Genomic DNA, 20012 nt, shown 5'->3' on the forward strand with positions numbered 1-20012 from the left:
AAAAATAAGATGATATCTAACTGCTAATAAGTGCATGCACATGTTGAAGTAACTTTTTTTTTACATGTATAGAGCTCCGGAAATCTTCAAAACTTGAACACCATAATTCATATCATCACTTACACATAGGGCGATTTGGGACCAGAGTTAGGAGGACTTGGTGCAAATGTATGAGCATTTGACATAGCATAATGTGATCCTTATTATTGTCATGGCACCAAACAAGATCGATTGGAGAGATGCTATATGTCACCAGATGCGACAATTCCACCAATAATCATCTGTATATACTTATATTACAGAAACTATTTTTGATAGACCTGGCCCAATAGATCGTTGCAGGGACTGTTTGCGCGCGCAGTCCCTCTACGGTAAAAGCATAAAAGTTTCTCCACTATACTGTAATCCCTAGAGCGACATGTTATCAAAGTAAGAATATAAAATTAGATGAAGATACGGCACATGCAAGAGAGTATCAACATTAAAGAAATTATAAATCCCAAACAGAGTATCTAAATTAAAGTTCGATTCCACTGTAATTTTTCTTACAGCGAGATCTTCAAACAAGGTCACACTTGACTATATTTAAAATATTTTTAAATTTTTTTAATACATGACTATTAACATTGACTATTGCGAACAAATAGCTTTACGACAAATAGGAAATATCCAGCACATTTAACACTATTTGTATCCAAATCCTAATAAATATATGTATTTGTATTTGTATATATTTGTGCGCATCCAATCTGTTTTCATCCCTAGCTGTCTTGCCTGCCCGCTGCTGTCCTTGCTTCACATATGTTTGCATAAGTTTGGTACCAACATGCTGCACTTTTTTAAAACAACCAGCATAATACAGTCACATTAACCTTGACCACCAGAAGAAAATATCTAATTATTATATATGATAATCTAGCAGCATGCATGCCTTTCAAAAACCATGGCCCGTTGTTCAGCTGGGACCTGGGGGAGTCTAAATCCATGTGTTTTGGGACGGCTAGCCTTCGGTACGTCCACCACTAGCACGTGCATCTGAAGGAGGAAACAGAAGGTTGAAAAAACATGGTCTGTTGTTACGACTTACAATCCGGTAGGAAAATTGACCAGCTATATCTCATTTTCTTGCAAATTCATCACTCGTCTTGCTAACAAGAAAGACGGCCCTGAATCCGAATGAAAAATTCTGAAAATGTTGGGTTTGCTGTACATGTGGTCCCTTTCTCTATAAAAAGATACCCGGCACGTAAAGTTCGCTGTAATATAAGTTTTTGAAGTCTTTAGGATGTGTTTAGATCCTGTAAAATTTTGGACGGAATTCAATGTAGCAGTTTTCAACCGAAGATTAGAAGGACTAAACTAATTACACGGATAGACGGGAAATCGCGAGACGAATTTATTAAGCCTAATTAATCCATCATTAGAGATTGTTTACTATAGCACGATATTGTCTAATCATGATCAAATTAGGTTTAAAAGATTCTTCTCGTAATTACACCTAGAGGTTATGGAATAGGTTTTATCAGTTATCCATATATAATACTCCTAATTAGTGGTCAAACGTTCGAAGTTACTGTAGTGCTACAAAATTTTGGGTATCTAAACACACCCTTAGGCCTAGTTTGGGAGCCCAGATCCCCGCCGGGATCCCGGCCTTTTCCCGGGGCAGGAGGCCAGCGTGGAAATCTGACTCGGGCTAGACGAGGCCACTGTTTGGAAGCCCACGCCAAGGGGCGGTGGATCCTATATATCTTCAGGAAGTTTTTTTCTTATCCACCTTTCAGTGTTTGAGATTCCTGCAATCATCTACCACCGTTGGATCAACACACTAGAACCCTAATCCCCACACCATCTCTCACTCCCGTGCGCCCGCCGCCACACCTACGTGGGGCTGCGCCGCCGCCGTGCGGCCCTCCCCTGGCGCGCCCGCCGCGGCTGCCCCGCCGCCGCTGCTCGTGGCAGGGCCACCGCGTGCCCCCTGCCCCGGCTCCGTCGCCCGTGGCCGGGCCCCCGGGCGCCGCTGCCCTTGGGCGTCGCCGCGTCCCCGGCTGCCGCCCATGGCCGGGCCCCGCGCGCCGCTGCCCTCGGGCGCCGCCCCCCCCCTCCCCCGGCTGCCGTCGAGGCCGGGCCGCCGCACCCCCAGCTGCCGCTGCCCCCTGGCGCCGCCGCGCCCCGCCCTGTCCCCGGCTGCCGCTGCCCCCTGGCGCCGCCACACGACGCAAGGTCGCCGGAGGCGGAGAAGAAGGTCCCGGATACATGGTTCAACATTTTAAATTTATAGTTTCAATATTTGATGTTCACAATTTCAACATTTTGTCTATGTAGTTTCAACATTTTGAACGACAAATGTTGAACATGGTTAAAAAATGTTAAACATGATTAAAAAAAATGTCGAATATTTATGTAAATTAATTGGGTTAGAGTGGGCTTTAAAAATGAATGGTTTATTTATCTTCCACACGTACATAGGACCCCCGAGGCGACCCGAGGCCGTTTTCCCGGGGAGGCTCGTCCCCACCTCTTGCGTCCGGGCGCGTCGTCCCCGTCCTCTCACGAGCGACGCGAGACGAGCGCTCCGCCGCCGCGCCACCTGCTCCGCTTCCCTGCTCGCGCTGCCGCTCCTCCTCCGCTCCTCGGCTCCGCTCGGTGCTGCTGCTCCGCCCTCGCCCCTCACCCCCGTCCAGATGCCACCCCTGGAGCTCCCTGTTGGTGACGCTGCTTTGCCTCCGCACCCCTCAACGTTCGATCTGCGATGACGCCACCACCTCGGCCGCCTCCACAACCACCACGGTGGCTCCACTTCATCTTCCTCCTCGTCATATGCAAGTTCTTCCTCTCCTCTATTATATTGCCTAGGGTTTGATCTCCTCTTCCTGATTCCTAGATCTTGTATAGACGACCTTGGTGATTTCTCGTCTGATTGGCTGTCATCTCCAAGATTCACAACCTGCTAATCACTTCACTCGACATTGTTGGCCCAGGTAAGCTCCTATTCTTCTGGTTGCTGAGGAAAATCACTTTACACTGGTTCCTTGTATGGGTAGTACACGTTGATAAAGATTCTTCATCGATGATACAAGTTTTTGTTTTATCATGTTGTTGTTCTGCTGCTTTGCTTTGTCTAATTTGATTAGCTCACCTCAGCTGCAAATCAATGATCCTGCATCGATGATCAATGATTGTGGTTGATAAATCAGTGAACAATTCTGTGGAAGATTCTTTGCTGGTTAAAATAGGTTGCTGTTTCTTTTTTCTTGTTTCGATTGTTTAGAGGACAGAGCAAGGGCGACCCTGGAGAGAGTGATGTCGCAGGCACTGCTTGGCTGTAGTAGGCGTTAACTATCCAATCAATTAGCAGAGAATGCTGGATTGGCTTAGGTCTGTCCAGCTCCAGCATTTATGTCCAGTCTAACGAAGCTATGTAGTTAGTTGTCAGCTGAAAACTGCAGGATTATAACTGATCATATTTTCAGACATTGTCTTCCTGGTCATCCTATAGTATTGAAGAGGTTAATTCGGCAGGACCTGGAACGCGTTTCTTCCAACTTTCAGTACTAAACCCATACCCTTTACACTCTTAACTTCTCCTAGCACGGTATAATGTCGCCTTACTGCTTATGGTTCTTATCTTAAGGTATACAAGGACAGGAACTTAGTGCAACAGGTTATTGGAAGGGCTGAAAAGGCCAGCTACAAGGTACTGACAGTTGATGATCCATGGCTTGGCCGCAGAGAAGCTGATGTCAAGAACAGGTCCTGACCCATCAAATATGTCAAGTGTTTACACATAAATATATTCATTTCACCAGGTGTTAGGCATCACAATTGTACATGCTTTTCAGGGGAAAATACATTCCATTTCATCAGAAGTTCAGTATCTAAATTATGCATTTTTCTATATGCTTCATTAGGTTCGTGTGGCCTATGTGCTATGTCTTCAGTTCAATGTTCAAGTTTAGAAGTGATCTCTCTTTAAACTTGTACAAATTTAAGCCTTTTTTTGCACCAGAAATATAGCAGCTTTTCTTTACTTCTGAATGAAACTGACCTCGTGTATGATTTCTGCTCCAGCTTCAGATGTTCATGAGTAGGAGGATATTGCCTGTGGTAGCATACTACAATTAAAAATATTAATTAGTGTTCAACTCTATGGCTTGATTTGTACTGATTAATGATTATATGATAGAGATAAGCGCACCCCTTTTGGGTGAGATCTTTCCCTTGTATCTCTTTGTAATTTTGTATGTCTGACTCTGCTGCTGGTGAGTGTACAGCTCACTTGCTGTTGAAGCTTGACCTAAGTTTTGAGTTTGAGCACCAATGTGTATCCATTTGTTCTATCATCTAAGTAGCACGGCAGATTTGACTTTTGATTTTAATAGTGCATCTGTGGCCTCTCACGGCAAGTACAAAATTCTAACAACACGTTCAGACCCAGAGAGTATTTGGCACACAACAAATTACTACATTGAGTCCCCTTTCTGATTATTTTCTTTTTAAAATCTCAGGGTTTCTGGTTCAACCAAAAATTGACTTGTCAGTTATGCATGATGGTTTGAATGCATGGATGAAGAAGCAAGATTGTTCAAGTATCCTTTTCTCATATCTTTATGATGAGGTCCATCTCGACTGTGGCTTCGATTCAAGGTGCAAATGCAGTACCCCCTGACTGTCTGACACCGTAGTGGAAATAATTTGAGCATGAAGCGTTATAGTATCGCCTCATGATCGCCGTGCATCCACAGAACCGGTAAGATAAATGGCTTTGTTTCCTACGTTCCCCGTGTTTTCTTTAGCGCAAGATGAATATATAATTGGATATGATGGATAAAAGGAGTATGTTCATTTTTCCCAGCATGTATGAGTTTATTGTAGTTATTGATGTTTTTCTTTCTGTTTTGCAAGATGCAACTGGCCGGTCATTAGTCTCTTGCATCTTGAAAGCATATGCTGCTGTTTGGTTCTTTCATTTACGTTACAAATTGTCATGGTCAGTTAGCTACAAGAGATATGACTCTGGCGATTTGAGGCGCCTGGCTCATCTGAAAGCAAAGGAACGACTATGTCTTCAACAATTCTAGTTCAGCGTTTGTTGCAGATTGCATAAGAGGAGGTGCACCTATGGTGCCTGGCCGCAACTAAGGATCTGCTGTAGTTGCCCATAGAACCTAGAGCAGGGCTTGTTTTGGTACTCAGAATGTAATCCGAAATGTACTGCTCATGAATGTAGCGATAGTCTGCTCATGAACAAAAAGTGAAGTTATTAACTTACGATTACTACTATCTACTATACGTCATGTATTCTTGATTGGTATTTTTTTAGAAAGAAAAAGCATGCATGGCGGTGGCACAGTTGCCTCCACAGGGTTGCCCCGCGTCAGGACCACCTCCAAACAGCGACAGGGGAGGGGGCAGCGCTGCCCTGCAGGTGGACGGGGATTTCCAATTCCAAAATAATCCTGGTGGGGTCATTTTTCCCGGGGCTAATCAGCCACGAGCTGCCAAACTAGCCCTTAGCTTGTTTTCGACTGTCATTTTGGCTAGGGTCTGCCGAAGTTTGAAAGGGCATCCAAATCCATAGGAAACTACGAATGTCTAGGAAACTCGGAGCTGATGAAACCTAGGACTGCAAACAAAGAATCTGAATTATTGGTCCTTGGCGAACTGCATCTCCATCTGTTTTATGTGCGCGTAGCTTCGATCTCAAGGCCGGCGACAAACAAGGGCGAATGGAATGAAACATCATTCCACATCACAGTAAACAAAAACAGAGGTTGCTTTCCTTGGGTCTGACCCCACCACGAAGAGTATTGATTCGGTTGATGCTGACAGACACACCAACGATCGAACGGATGATAGCTCAGGAGCATTTTAATTATTGCAGAACAACACTTTCGCTTGGCTCTTTACTTCATTCTTTTCAATCACTTTTGCTTGGCTCCATCTGTGATCCAATGGGAAGGGTCCCTTCAATTGTTAGGAGCTGTAGCAGTCTACCAACCCTATCATCAGGTTTCAGGTACTATAAAAAAGTGCATGGAAAACTCGTTGGTATGACAAGATTTCTTGTTCACCTAAAAAAGAATTATTGGTAAAGAATTATTTTACATGGAGGAATTTATTGAAAGCAAAAGACAGAATAATACTTCCAGTTTTGGTCCAAACACGTGGCGGGCCATGGGGAGAGGCGGCAGCCTGTCACCTAGAAGGTCATTCTGCCTGACCCATCACAATCACACCTTTGAATTCCAACACACAGAAAACAGGTTAACAAGGGAAATGGGGTCAAATTGCTGTTGGTAGCATTAGGGGCCGGGCCAACAAACAGCAGCCTCATCAGCTGCAAACTTTTACTCCTCTTCCGTTGATCCGCTCCTGTCTTGCCCTTACAAAAAGGGAGAATCGGAAGAGCTCAACAACTGCACCCAGGAAGAATTGTAAACGGTTACTAACTTCTGTTGGAGGACGAGGAGATTGTTAAGGATGAACGCCGACCTGGGCTCGCCGAGGGAGCTCACCGGTCTGCAGCGGAGGAGGGCTCTGTACCAACCGGACCTGCCTCCATGTCTTGAGGTTTGCATGCCACTTTCCTCCCCTGCTGCATGATGCACTCCTAAAAACGACAATCGGCCTGCAGTTCATCTGGGTTGCTTCTGCATCATATCTTACACCTTTGGTGTTTCAGAGTGTTGTGAATCTTTGCAAATTGCAAGTTTATTTGTTGTGTTCTTGATGTGAAGCGCACTTCCTTTCACTGTCACATGGAAAGCTCAAAACAGCTCAATTTTGGATGAACCGAGGAACTTTTTTGTCGCCTTGCAGCATAGAAAGAACCTCTGCCACGCAGGCTTCATGCCACTTCATCTTGGGTCTAGGTGACACAAATTTCACAAGTAGCACTGATGATACCTGAGTCCTGAGACATGGGTGCCACGGTGATTAGTGATCATTGGGTCATTTATCAGTACAGGTCCTGTAGACTGTAGTTAACAAGTTTCTGAGTCTCTGACCGGTGCATGACAATTTTGCTTCTTCTAGAGGAAGCAGACTTCTTGGTTCAGAAGCTTCTTTTTCCTCCGAGGCCCCGTTTCTTTCAACAGAATTCCAGTTCATCCATATTATTTTTCCTTAGAAAAAATAATAATTTATTTTAGACACCAGTCACCGTATAGAAACGTTGGAATCATTGATTCTAGAATTCCAATTATGAAACTTTTGACCAGATTGATAAATTTACCTTTAACGAGGTGATGCTTCTTTAACTTGAAGTTTCAACTAGTGCTGATAAATCCATAACGAGAAGTTTTAGTTAGCACCAGCCACTAGCCACATGCTTAGAGTTTACTACGTTGTATGGCAATTTTAGATACATGAATGTTACCTTGAAAGTATTATTATATTGTGTCTCTGAAAACTGTCTGTTACAAATTTCAACAATTATGACCAGGGAACCAGAGTCAGAGTGGAGTTGGGTGACCCAACAACAACCATCGATCCAAAATGCGCGGATATTGTGGCACAGGCATTTCCGCACACCTTTGGTCAGAAGCTGGTGCACTTTCTAGAATCCAACACAATGGTCTCTGATACACAGGTCATAGAAGAACACCCACCAATTAGGTCTGATTTGAATCCGAATTACTGTGATGGCAACTAGAAGTTGCATCTTCATGTCAGGATATTACGCATAATCTTATCGGCATATCTGAACTTATGTAGTTATTATGTGTAGGGTGGGTGTGTTGTTTTCTGGAAGACAGTCACCTGGAGGGCACAATGTCATATGGGGTACCTATGATGCTATGAAAGCTCAGAATCCACACAATGTTCTGCTTGGGTTTGTAGGTGAGCAAAGTCAACATGATAAAATTTCGAAGTACTAGTCAACAAGCAAGGTTTCTATGCTAAGGAACTCATGGTTCAGTAATAAAAAGGAATCTAGAAATTTCAGATGGACTGTCAAAATCCACTAAATACGCCATAATGCGAAATCTAAAGCCTATCCCCTTGGATGTTCTGTTCTTGCAATCATGTTTATGACCCAGTTGCATGGTACATAGTTCATATTTCCTTATGAGTTCGTCATTAATGTCTGAGATACTTTGATGAAGCAATTAGATCATAGTTTAGTTTCTAGAAGAAACATAAAGATATAAGAGCATGATTTGATTTAATCTTTTTGTATTACTTTATAGGTGGCACAGAAGGCCTATTTGCAAAGAAGACGTTAGAGATCACAGATGATGTACTTTCGTCGTACAAAAACCAAGGTTATGTATACATTTAACATTTATGAAGCCATTATCCCTTATGTAGTTTTACACTTGTTGATAACTGGGAAATTTTTGCCTTCTTGAAGGTGGTTTTGATTTGCTCGGCAGAACTGTTGATCAAATCCGCACGACAGAGCAAGTGAATGCTGCTATGTCAACATGCTGTGATCTTAGCTTGGATGGACTAATCATCATTGGAGGTGTTACAAGCATATAAAACAAAAAAAATCTGTTCTTTTAAATGTAGCCATATGTTGGTTGGTAATGGAATTCAATATTTATAGATGTGACTTCCATGATATCAAAATAAAATGTGTGAGACCACTGCAATTTTTTGAGGACAGAGGCTAGGTTATCCTCCAGGTTCATTGGAACCTTAAGCAGGGGCCAGGTTCTCTCTCTGATACTCCTGACCGGTAATGCTCTCACTTCCCAGCGAGATGCGTTACCTAGGATTCGTACCCGGCACTCTGGTTTTGGAGCTTGGCATCTAAGCCAACCGGGCTACCCTCCCTCCCCGAGACCACTGCAATTTTAGCCTCTGATATAGATAATTTTGAAAATAAAACTAATGACTACATGTATCATGATACTATCCTGGTTTCCGCGATAAATAATGTGATTCTCAAAGGTTTTTAATTTCCAGGCGTGACCTCCAATTCAGATGCTGCTCAGCTTGCAGAGACATTTGCAAAGCATAACTGCAAAACAAAAGTATGTAGTCATTACTCGCAGACATCATCCTTATCTTGCAACCCGAAATAAATTTCAGAGAGCACACAAATTTTACAGGTTACAGGTGTACCTGTAACCCTGAGTGGTGATCTCAAGAATCAGTTTGTGGAAACAACTGTTGGTTTCGATACCGTGTGCAAGGTGAATCCTGTGGCATATTACTTGCAATGCAGAAATCCCAAATTCCAAATTCGTATGCTAAAAAATGAAAAGTTTGTATCATCATAATTTTCTTTCAGGTGAACTCTCAGCTGATAAGCAATGTTTGCCTCGATGCGGTCTCAGCAGGGAAGGTATAGCGCAATATCTCATTTAATGCATTGAAAATTTCTGGTCATTTATTTTTCAGAGTCAGTAGTGCAGAACTGATTGTTTGTTAATGGTACACTTGCTCTGCATACCGATTTCTTCTCTTTCAGTACTACTATTTTGTTCGCTTGATGGGTGGCAAAGCATCTCATGTTGCCTTCGAATGCGCGCTTCAGTCGCACCCTAACATGGTCTGGTTTGATCAATTGTAACTAATCCATTATATGTTAGTGCTGTCTTTGCATCATTACTAATTGTCTGCATTCAGGTTATCTTAGGAGAGGAGGTGGCATTGTCAAAGCTCACATTGATGGAAATTACAAACAAGATATGTGAGGGAGTAGAAGCACGGGCGGCACAAGGTGTGAACAATTCATTGTCTATTTGATTGATACTTGCTAAAAAAGAACTTTATTTATATCTAAATTAACACAAGCATTTATATCTTACGATAATCTGGTATATGGGATATTTATTTTTAGGGAAGTACCATGGAGTGCTACTTATTCCTGAGGGACTAATCGAAAGCATACCGGAAATGTATGCACTCATTCAGGTACATCTTAATTCCTACACTTAAAGGACAGGACAAACAATGTGGTTCTGTTAAATCTCACCTGTTTTCATTCTAAAAAAATTTAGGAAATCAATAATCTCCACAGTAATAATATTCCTGAGGACGAGATTCCATCTCAACTGTCTCCGTGGGCCGCTGCCTTGTTCAAGTTCTTGCCACCGTTCATCAGGAGAGAGGTCTTGCATGACTTGTATAATTGAATTTACTATTACACTCAGTAATAGTTTATTTTCAAAATGCTGTTCTGAAGATCTCAAACATTTTGTGTCCAGTTGGTCCTGCATCAAGAATCTGATAACTCGGCCCAGCTATCCCAGGTCTAAGAAATGCTCAGCTCTTCATCAAAATTTATCTTTCACAGTTATTGAAGACATATCCTTTTACAGATCGATACGGAGCAGCTCTTAGCTCATTTAGTAGAAGCAGAAATGAACAAGAGAACAGTAAGTTCCACTGCATTACGAGATTGTGCATACATATTTACATTTTTTTCTAGCTGCGGCTTTTTTGAAATTCTAAAGTTGTTATGTGATTTTCAGAAAGAAGGAAATTACAAGGGAAGAAAATTCAGTTCAGTGTGCCACTTCTTTGGTTCTCAAGCTCGAGGATCACTACCATCAAACTTTGACTGCAACTATGCTTATGTAAGAAGCAAATATAAACAAAGTCATTAATTCGAACAAAGTCGTTTTCTCTTGAACAAAAATAGGTATGGCACGCATCTAAACATTAAAGAATGCAGGTTCTTGGCCATATTTGTGTGCAACTGGTAGCAACTGGATTGAATGGTTACATGGCTACTGTAACAAATTTGAAGGACTCGACAAACAAGTGGCGATGCGCTGCTGTTCCTCTAACAGTATTATCCTTTAGCCTTTTGCTTTGTTTTCATTGTGAAATATGTTCTAGTAACCAGTTTTAAGACAGCAATGTAATGATTTCCCATTCTTAACAGGCAATGATGAGTGTGAGGAGGCACTTGCGTGGTCCTGGAGCTGTTCCCATAGGGAGGCCAGTTATTCATCCTTCACCAATTGACCTGAAAGCGGAATCATATGCGTAAGTCAGGAATTTCATCTTTCTTTATTTGATCACCTGAAGGCTGGACCTTGAAATTTTTTAACCATCTTAAAGGATCAACATAAAATTGTGTAGAATTCATTCCTCCACTAAAATGCATAATTTGTTAACAAAAAATGTTCATGGACAGAAATAGACCATGGTAGATAAAATGAAAGATTGATTTTTTGCTTAACTTTTAGGACGACAAAAATTATAACTACATTCGTTGGCGTTAACATTGTTGAATTCAAATTAAAAAAAACAGGAAAAGTATAAACAAACTCTTCTTTCTCTCATACTAATCAGGGTCCTGAGAGAGAAAGCCTCAAGCTTTCTGCTAGATGATTTCTACAGAACTCCAGGAGGCATTCAATTCGAAGGACCTGGCGCAGACACCAAGCCTATCACGTTGACAATCGAAGGCCATGACTACCTGGGCGACATAGAGATACTGCAAGACTACTTGGAAAAGGTTTGTGCGTTAAAGAAAAAGCATGTCTCTGATATGTATCTAGCTTCAGAAGAAGAGAAAGACAGTATCTATTGTTAAACTTGTCAAATCTGATGGCACAGGTGAGGACCATCCTGAAGCCTGGATGCTCCCGGGAGATTCTGAAGGCAGCAATAAGCTCGATGGCGTCAGTAAATGATGTGCTCAAGGTCATGTCGGCGCCCCTCAATGCTGAGCTTCCTCTCTACCACTTCAACTGATTTTTGAATCTTTGTCACATATGCTCGGATTTGATCAGAAAAAATCTGGCTGCCACATGACATCAATCCAGTCGTCAACGGTGAATCTAGAGTACCTTCTATGGCTACTGTTGTTTGGTAGCTTCTTTTTGTTGTGCCATCTTCCTTTTCGGCGAGTGATAGAACCATACCATTCATATCAATAAACATTTTACATAGGATAGCTTCAATGCCTAAGCTACCCGGAACATTTCAGTCACATAATTTGAACTTTTTATAAGGTATTTGCCTGCAGAATCGACCATGTCGGAGCAACATGTTCTCCAGTAAATATGATCTTGGAAAATCGATATGAATGGAACTATGTTTCTATCCGTACAGGTTTTAATTACACATCCAAGTGCCGTTCTTCAGTGTAACCCGCACTTCAGAGATGGTTGTTGTTTACCAGATTTCTCAGCGAAAATGCAAAGCCCATCAGTATTGTGTTATTCTGTATGTTCCAACAAGACTTGGAACAACCAGATGGTTGTTTGAACTTTTCAATGTATTATTGCCAAATTGAAGGAAAACCACACTATATATACTAACATGCTACATAGCCATGGTGTTAGAGTATATTAGGCAACTCCCGATATGGTTAGTTTAGGATTGATTGTAATCCCGGGATAACCTTCCTTCCTTATCTTTAGGAGAGGCTACTTGCCCTCCAAGCCATGTACTCTTATATATACCGCCAAGGGGCTCAATGCAATACATCGACCACATTAGACGCATCCTACCTTCCTACATTGTATCACGAGACTAGGTTCTAACCCTAGGCCTCCGGCTTCCACTACCCTCGCGCCGCCCCCGGGGAGATCAATCAGATCGATCTTCGCCGGGGGCTGCGCCCTCGTAGGATCAGCGTGCGGATCCCTCTGATCCGCCGCGCCGTCGCGTCGTCAAGCAGAGCAGATGGACCGATCTCGTCGGCTGCCTTGTCGCCCCTTCCCCGTCGTCTCCTCCCATGCGCCGCCGCCGCCCCTCCCTCCTCCTGCGCCTCCCCTACCGCTGCCTGGTGCGCGACCACGGCTGCGGAGGAAGCGCGAGGGGCGCCTGGCTGCTGCGTGTTGAAGTCGCCGGGGTTGAGCTGGCTGCTGCGCCGCCGGTTGCCGACGGCGCCCTCCGTCGAGATCCATCGCCGGGACGGGCCGCGCGGGTCACCCTCGCCCTGGCCTCCACGCACCTCCACCCGTCGCTTCGCCGCCATTGGTGGGTCGTGCCGCCGTGGGGGCGCCGTCCCATCTCGCTTCCCCCTGCTGCTCGCCATCGGTCCCTCCCGATCTGCCAGAGCACCGTCGCTCCCCCTCACCGCCGGCGCCCTGCTGCTGGGTCCTTCCGACCTAAGCGCGGGCCCTGCATCCTCGAGGGCAGGCGGGTGCCCGGCCATGGAGTCCGGGAGGGGCAGCCTCTCCTCTCACCTTTTGATTTTTTTCCTCTGTCCTTGACCAGGGGAAAGGAGATAAGGGAGGAGGGAGGGAGCAGTCTAGGGGCACCCGAGAATGTACCCAAGGTTCCTCTGCTGCTGCTGTTTTTTCTTTTCCGATCTAAGATCGGTTTGCATCGCCCTATCGTTTGTCGCCGCTTCATTGTCGACACCCCCGAAGGACGAAGGTGTTGCTGCGCCCTTCCAGGCTACAGTAACGACGTTCGTGATCAAGCCACCCTACTGGTGTCGTCGCCTTTTCAGACGGTGGCGCCACTCGCCGCCGGTCTTCGTCAAGCAGTCGCTCGATCCGCCTCCGCGCCTCCAGCCGTTTTCGCGCGGACATCGCCGCCGATGTTCCTGAAGGAAGACGTCGTCGCCACCCCTGATCTGAGCGCGACACCTGCTGCAACCTGCGTCGTCGCCACCCCTGTCCTGAGCGTGACCTAAGTCGCAAACCGCGTCGTCTACCATCGTCATCCGCCGCACAGTCCTGCTGCTGTCTTCGGCAAGAAGCTGCTGAGTTTGTGTACTCGAGCACCTCGACGACGCTTCGACCCTCGCCCTCTCCACGGCTTCGACCACGTCCACCTCGACTTCGCCTACTATGACACTAAAGGGCTATCATCTGCATGAGTCTCCAGTCAAAGCTTTCGCACCGGCGTTCCGACTGTAAGGGGGATACGTATACATTGTTCTCCAGTCTGACCGTTCGTGTTGCTACTGCTACGATTGCGGGGGGGTGTTAAGAGTATATTAGGCAACTCCGGATATAGTTAGTTTAGGATTGATTGTAATCCCGGAATAACCTTCCTTCCTTATCTCTAGAAGAGACTATTTGCCCTCAAGCCATGTACTCCTATATATAACGCCTAAGAGGCTCAATGCAATACATCGACCACATTATACGCATCCTACCTTCCTACACATGGATTCGCCGTTGTTAGAAGGTAAGAAAAAGACAGGCAAGTCAAACAACCGACCAAGATGATCGTTTTCACTGTAAGCTCTACAGAAATCTCGGACAAAAATCAAATTATATATGGCATATTTAATCCTCATTCCCAGGCAATGCAGGGAGCATATTAAGGTAACAAAGAGTTCAAGAACAATGTATTTTGAAGTCTGAAAGCGCAGAAGGATACATTATACATATCAAGATATCCAAATTCCACTCAACAATACATTTTGAACAGAGCCTCATGCTAGTTGTTGGAAAATGGCGCCTTTGAATAACTCCATTCTATTATTTCATTATACCCTCGCAAGTTGATGTGGAACTTGGTGATATGATTTTGCAACATGGAAAGAAACCATGTTCTGGAAGGGATGGAAACAACTTAATGTTCATCGGTGATCAGCATCTGCTGCAAACCAACCTGCATGGCAACGCAACAAGAAAGAGTTAAAATAACGGTTGCAGAGCATATTGTTCCATGCCTAGCAGATTCTTCTGTCCCAATGTGCATGGTCCCTAGTGGACTGGGATGGGCTGCACAAGTGCACATAAAACTTTTATGTACTAGCTAAATGGAATCATTTGGTGCCCACACAAGTCTGTCTAGGAATATCATTAATCACAATGCAGACAGCATGCAGTATTTGCAAAATATATCAGATACAAGAAATAAGTGACAATTGAGTATACTGCAAAAAAAAAATCATACGATTACCCAACTACTAAACTACATGGCGGCACTAAGCAGTGCAGTCAATCCAGTTACAGTATGAAGTTTGGCAAAAGTTGCAAAACTGCTTGTTTTGATTTATAGGGACTTCCATGTAGCACCAACATAAGAATCTTTGGTTTCTGAGGGAGATATAACCTTATGTACACGGTGAAGGTTGACTCTATATGACTGTTCCACTAGGGATCAAGGCATCCTTAATCACCGTGACTATGCCACTTTTGATAAAGTATCCTTCTGCCTCCCTTACTGCTTCTTGGACATTATCAAAATTGGTTATCTGTAAAAGTAACAAACCATTTAAGAATAACCAATACATAATAAAAGCAACAGTGCACATAGTTTTTGCCCATTATCATTTCTGGAGAAGCCAGAAACATTTTTTTACAACAAGGCATAGGAATTCACTGGATATCTCAATTTTATTTCAGTAACAGAGGGCGTTGTCACTAGCAACAAGAGTCATTATCTACTAGTAATGGTAAAAAGACCAAGAGAAACCTGTTTACGTAAATCAAGATGTTTGCTTGTTTACTCTTTCTTTCTCCATAATAATGAATAGTAGAAATAGCAAATAGATACAGGATATCACCAGAATACCTTCACATTTTCTCCAATACGAGCATTCTTGTCGATTATTGCTTTTCTGATATGTGCATTCTTCCCAATACCAATGGGAATACCGCCGGTCTCTGAAAGGACTTTCTTATCATCTTCAGTCTGAACAAAAAAAAAGTATGACAAAGTCTCACAATAGTTCCATAGCACAGTATTAGAGTTCTGGTTCGCTTTATCTTACCTCGTAATAGTCTGCACCCATTAGCAAAGAGTCCTCTATAACTGCACCTTCAGAAATGCAGGAACGGAGTCCAACCACAGAATGGTTGATTGTGCAATGCTAGGCAAAGGAAGATGAAAGGGGTGCCCAAATAAGATGACAAAGTTAGGAAATCTATTCATTGAAATGTGAGAAGCTACAAAGATGCAATGACAAATAGATATATAAATCAACTTAGAAGATGCCAAAATGCATTCCACAAATGAAAATGTAAAAAGCTTCTTACTTTAATAACACAACCTTCACCAATGACACTGTCTGTTACATCAGCATCAAGAACCTTTGAAGGAGGCAAGTACCTAGGTTGCGTATAAATTGGAGCAGAACGGTCATAGAAGCTGCACAAAGAATGTTTGATCAGAAGATGTAGATAGTGGATCTAGGAAAAAAAAACACCCTCCTAATTTCTTTACTGTACACATATGCAAACCATACCTAAAATCCGGTACAGGCTTCTTGGTTATTCCCAAGTTGGCATTATAAAATGCCTCGATAGTGCCGATATCTTCCCAGTAACCATCATATAAGTAAGCTTGCACCTATGACACAAAATGCCATCATAAGCAAATATAGTAACTTGCATATATGGATATAAGAGGAAATTCTCAAACAGCAGGAGAGCTGTGTATCAATATATTAAGAAGAAGGGTGTAACACCCCCCCCCCCCCCCCCACACACACACAACACACACACAGAGACATACATATATCACCCTTTTAAAGGGTTCAACCTCTGACCAAGGAGACCAAGCAACATGAGTACTTAGTATGAAAAGTAAAATGCCTCAAGAAATGATGTAACAACTATCTTTAAATTGACAGAAATACAAAAACCATACAAACTGCAACAATAAACTTTAAAATGGTTAAGGAAACCAAAAAAGTGTTCAACAGCATAGCATACCCTCATTCCAATTTCCGTTGCTCCAGGAATAACCTCACTCCCAAAATCATTTGCTGCAGGAAAGTTTTCTCGGAGAAGCCTAAGCATCACATCTTTGCTAAAAACATAGATTCCCATACTAGCAATATAAGGTAGTTCCTTGGCCCTCTCTGGATCAAGACCCAGTATAGTGGTGTCAACCTGCAAGTGCAAAAATTAGAACAAGCAGAAGATTAACTGACAAAAACACAGTCACAAAGTAAATAGCTCCAGCAGTCAGGATGAAGTATTGAGGTGAAAAGGACTTATGTTTGTACCATCATTGATTTCAACTTCTCTCCTTTTGGCTTCTCAGAAAACTCGATTATCCTCCCTTCATCATCAATTTTCATAAGGCCAAATGCAGTTGCACGTTGTTCATCCATTGGCAGTGCAGCTACAGTTATATCAGCATCTGTTTCTCTGTGTGCTTGAATGAACTTTTGATAGTCCATACGGTACAGGTGATCTCCAGCCAGAATAAGGAACTCCATGACATTGTGCTCCTCAAATAGCCACATGTACTGACGTACAGCATCTGCAGTACCCTGAGATTGGAAGCAAAACAAATCATGAACCAGTGTGCGAAGAGGGGTAGAGAAGGAAGAAGACATGCAGCCATGCAGGTGGATAGCAGAGGTGACAAGCATTTGCTGCATATACATGCTATGCATCATTGTTAACATTATTTCCAGCCAGAATGCAACTATCAGAACCTCTATATTCATCAAAATTTCTAAAGACAATTCCACTTATTAAACATCAAGTGCCCATGTGGCAAACTGCAGTAGTTCAAATCAATTGTCAGGAGATGAATTAATTCCAACACATATTTGGTTAGCAAAGTAAGGTATAGACATCACATTGATATATTTTGATTAACTGTAGTATTCTCCAATAATTTTGTATCTTGTTTTATGCACTTGTGCAGCTGCATTTATTGCACTTATAAAAATACAAATCCACAAAAGGGCAAAAAAAAAAAGAATTAAGGTGAGACATCTAAGAGTGTAATATTGGACAATGTTGGAAAGGGTGCAGATTAGAGATGTCCTTGGTATCAGACAATAGCACTCCAGTTGTCAGCATGAACAATATTCCATGATGATAAACTGATGACTCGTCAACAAATGAACAAAGATACCTGAAACCAGTTAGGATTCTCTGGGCTCTGTTGTGCTGCAAGGACCTCAACAAATCCCTCGTTCTTGTACCCACCAATGTTGTTCCCATAGGCCCTCGAGAGGTGGCGGTTGAGCGAAGCAGAGTTGAACTGCGTCAGTACATAGATCTTTGACACATTGCTGTTCAGGCAGTTGCTGACAGGGATATCTATGAGCCTGTAGTTGGCGCCCAGTGGTACTGCCGGCTTTGCCCTCTTCTTCGTCAGTGGATACAGCCTTGTCCCAGCACCACCTCCAAGGATGATCCCAAGAACACTCTGCCAAAGAGCACAAGGATCATACAGGGGACAAAATGTGACAGAACATTCAGTAACCGAGTACAGATGGACTGATCCGGCAGTGATACCGCAAATTTTTATCAGGAAATCCTATAAATTGAACGGCAAGGTACAGTCTTTAGATCTCGAGCTGATTATTAAATGCCATCCATGGACCACGCATTAGATCCTAGATTAATAAAGTAAAAGGCCTCCCAACAACTATCATCGACGATGTGTGTCATCCAACAATAAACATAGGCAAGTGTCCCCATCATCTTTCGAGCATTTCTTGGATCATAAAAAATTCGAGCAAACTATGTTTAGAAAAACGGCATGAACAGGCAGTATAACTGAACATTTTTTTACCCATCTGAAAAAAAAATAAAGAGACGTCAACTATCCCATACGATTTCCAAGAACGACCCTTCGATTGCCTAACTATTCTCGCCAAATCACGCACAAAGATTCAGCCTCTTGCCACGTAAACGCGCAAAGTACACCTCGAAACCGCAGCAAGTACTACCGAAAGATCAAAAGGTGAGAAAAAGAATGGGAGGGATGACCCGACCGACGCGGAAAGACGAATTCCAAGAGCCAAGATCGCATTTCTGATCGCGTACCGTGCTAGCGTCCGGATCGAGGCACGTCTGCGAGCTCCGCGAGTCCGACACGCCCCTCGGCGAGAACACGAACGGCCTCCGGGCAGACGGCGACGCGCGCAGGCGCCTCCCGCCGGCGCGCCACCCCGGCGCGGCCGCCTGGCGGCGTCCGAGGCCGAGATCACCCGGGAATGCGGCGGCAGCAGGGATCAGGGCCCGGGAGGTGGCGGCCATCGCGCCCGTCGCCGTCGCCATCGGCGATGGGTCCGAGCTCGCTCGCGGCAACGGCCGAGAAGGGAGGGTGGCGTGATGGGGGGCAGTGACTGACACTGTAGAGCCTGTCCTCTACCCGGCCGGCTCTGCGAGTTTCACACAGGGTCCGTTTGGCGTTTTGCTTCCTCTCCTCTCGCGTCTCTGGTGCTGCGATCGGCGGAGAATGATTTCCCTGCATTTATAGTGCACCGATCGTGCTGCAGTGTCCCGGAGATGCTAGGTGCCACTGAGATGACCAAAACGCCCCTGCGAGTTCCCTCACTGCTTTCTTTAGCAAGGGTGTACATGTAACATGAACTCCGACCTTTTTATGCAACAACTGGAAATTTGCTAACGACGTTTTCTCACATCATTCTTGAGGCATACTTGTAACTAAAAATAAAAAAGGCAGACACAATTAATTTTGCAGTCTTGCAGATACGCCTCTTGTAATCATAGGGTTGAGACTTGAGAGTAGCAATATATAAGTGATGGATTTATTTTTCTTTTTCAAAAAACTAAAGCTTAAAAGAGCAGTGTTTCTGTGTGTGTGTGTTTGCTGCGTAGCATAATAATACGTGTGAGTGTGAATAAAAGACGGGAGGCACGTGTCCTAACTGACTTCGTCTGTATATAAGAGGTTGCGTTTAGTTTATGTCCATTGTCACGTGTTGCGTGCAAGCCTAGTGACACCTCATATTTGTCTTTATATGCACTGCGTTCGGCAGGTTGGAGTTGGAGGCTGGAGCTGGAATGGTGTGAGAGGAAAATACTGTTGGGCTGGCTGGAGTTGGAGTGGTGTGAGAGGAAAATACTGTTGGGCTGGAGCTGGATACCCAACACAGTGATGGTGTTTGTCGCAGCTTTAATTTTCTGTATAAAGAACCTTTTCTGTTATTGTTACTTGGCAACAATTTGCCCACGGCAAAGCAACAGAACTTTGTGGACCGCAAATTGAACACATATTTTTGGTCCTGAGTACTAGCAAGGTTTGCAATCATGTTGGTAGCACCTACGCTACGTCGGGCGTAGCACCTGCCTGCTTCTGGCCGTCGCCTTCCACCTGTGTCTGCGTGTCATTTAACTCGGGCATCCTACAGGGGCGGCTCCCTCGGCTCCATGGCTCCGCCGATTAGAACCATCATTGTCTTTCCT

General features: G+C 43.9%; 2 protein-coding genes and 1 long non-coding RNA gene across 5 annotated transcripts; 2 read left to right on the forward strand and 1 right to left on the reverse strand.

Moving 5' to 3' along the window:
* Positions 1 to 2479: 2479 nt before the first annotated feature.
* On the forward strand, positions 2480 to 5305 carry LOC120660287. Of its 3 annotated transcripts, XR_005669490.1 has the most exons (6): positions 2480 to 2981; positions 3272 to 3378; positions 3474 to 3551; positions 3635 to 3753; positions 4509 to 4750; positions 4906 to 5305. It is a non-coding gene; the product is annotated as an uncharacterized LOC120660287 (long non-coding RNA). The 3 variants fall into 3 exon arrangements; XR_005669489.1 differs by having other exon boundaries at positions 3272 to 3551; XR_005669491.1 differs by lacking the exon at positions 3272 to 3378.
* Positions 5306 to 6053: 748 nt separating this feature from the next.
* Positions 6054 to 12020, forward strand: LOC120660283 (pyrophosphate--fructose 6-phosphate 1-phosphotransferase subunit alpha-like). The gene is made up of 19 exons (XM_039938717.1): positions 6054 to 6573; positions 7448 to 7620; positions 7733 to 7845; positions 8196 to 8270; positions 8360 to 8473; positions 8920 to 8987; positions 9066 to 9149; positions 9248 to 9301; positions 9428 to 9508; positions 9586 to 9679; positions 9800 to 9873; positions 9960 to 10070; positions 10167 to 10211; positions 10281 to 10337; positions 10434 to 10538; positions 10637 to 10753; positions 10850 to 10953; positions 11263 to 11428; positions 11530 to 12020. Exons 1-19 carry the CDS (start codon positions 6484 to 6486, stop codon positions 11665 to 11667), a joined length of 1863 nt encoding a protein of 620 aa, XP_039794651.1. The 5' UTR covers positions 6054 to 6483; the 3' UTR covers positions 11668 to 12020.
* A 2112-nt stretch (positions 12021 to 14132) lies between these two features.
* Positions 14133 to 19025, reverse strand: LOC120660285 (glucose-1-phosphate adenylyltransferase small subunit 1, chloroplastic/amyloplastic-like). Its single transcript, XM_039938720.1, has 10 exons — positions 18627 to 19025; positions 17707 to 18003; positions 16841 to 17110; positions 16545 to 16724; positions 16076 to 16179; positions 15867 to 15978; positions 15602 to 15700; positions 15403 to 15522; positions 14941 to 15082; positions 14133 to 14493 (listed from the first exon to the last, which is right to left on the reverse strand). The coding sequence occupies exons 1-9, from the start codon at positions 18858 to 18860 to the stop codon at positions 14966 to 14968; spliced, it is 1533 nt and encodes a 510-aa protein (XP_039794654.1). The 5' UTR covers positions 18861 to 19025; the 3' UTR covers positions 14133 to 14493; positions 14941 to 14965.
* Positions 19026 to 20012: the final 987 nt, after the last annotated feature.

This window comes from Panicum virgatum, chromosome 2N, assembly GCF_016808335.1.
Source record: "Panicum virgatum strain AP13 chromosome 2N, P.virgatum_v5, whole genome shotgun sequence".
NCBI lineage: Eukaryota > Viridiplantae > Streptophyta > Magnoliopsida > Poales > Poaceae > Panicum > Panicum virgatum.

Excerpts from the sequence above, each read along its gene's own strand:
- LOC120660283 (XM_039938717.1), top strand. The coding sequence starts at position 6,484 with ATGAACGCCGACCTGGGCTCGCCGAGGGAGCTCACCGGTCTGCAGCGG. Across the intron at positions 10,954-11,262 it reads CTGAAAGCGGAATCATATGC|GGTCCTGAGAGAGAAAGCCT; the intron begins GTAAGTCAGGAA and ends CATACTAATCAG. Across the intron at positions 11,429-11,529 it reads TGCAAGACTACTTGGAAAAG|GTGAGGACCATCCTGAAGCC; the intron begins GTTTGTGCGTTA and ends CTGATGGCACAG.
- LOC120660285 (XM_039938720.1), bottom strand. The coding sequence starts at position 18,860 with ATGGCGACGGCGACGGGCGCGATGGCCGCCACCTCCCGGGCCCTGATC. Across the intron at positions 15,979-16,075 it reads AAGCCTGTACCGGATTTTAG|CTTCTATGACCGTTCTGCTC; the intron begins GTATGGTTTGCA and ends TTCTTTGTGCAG. Across the intron at positions 15,701-15,866 it reads GTGAAGGTTGTGTTATTAAA|CATTGCACAATCAACCATTC; the intron begins GTAAGAAGCTTT and ends TCCTTTGCCTAG.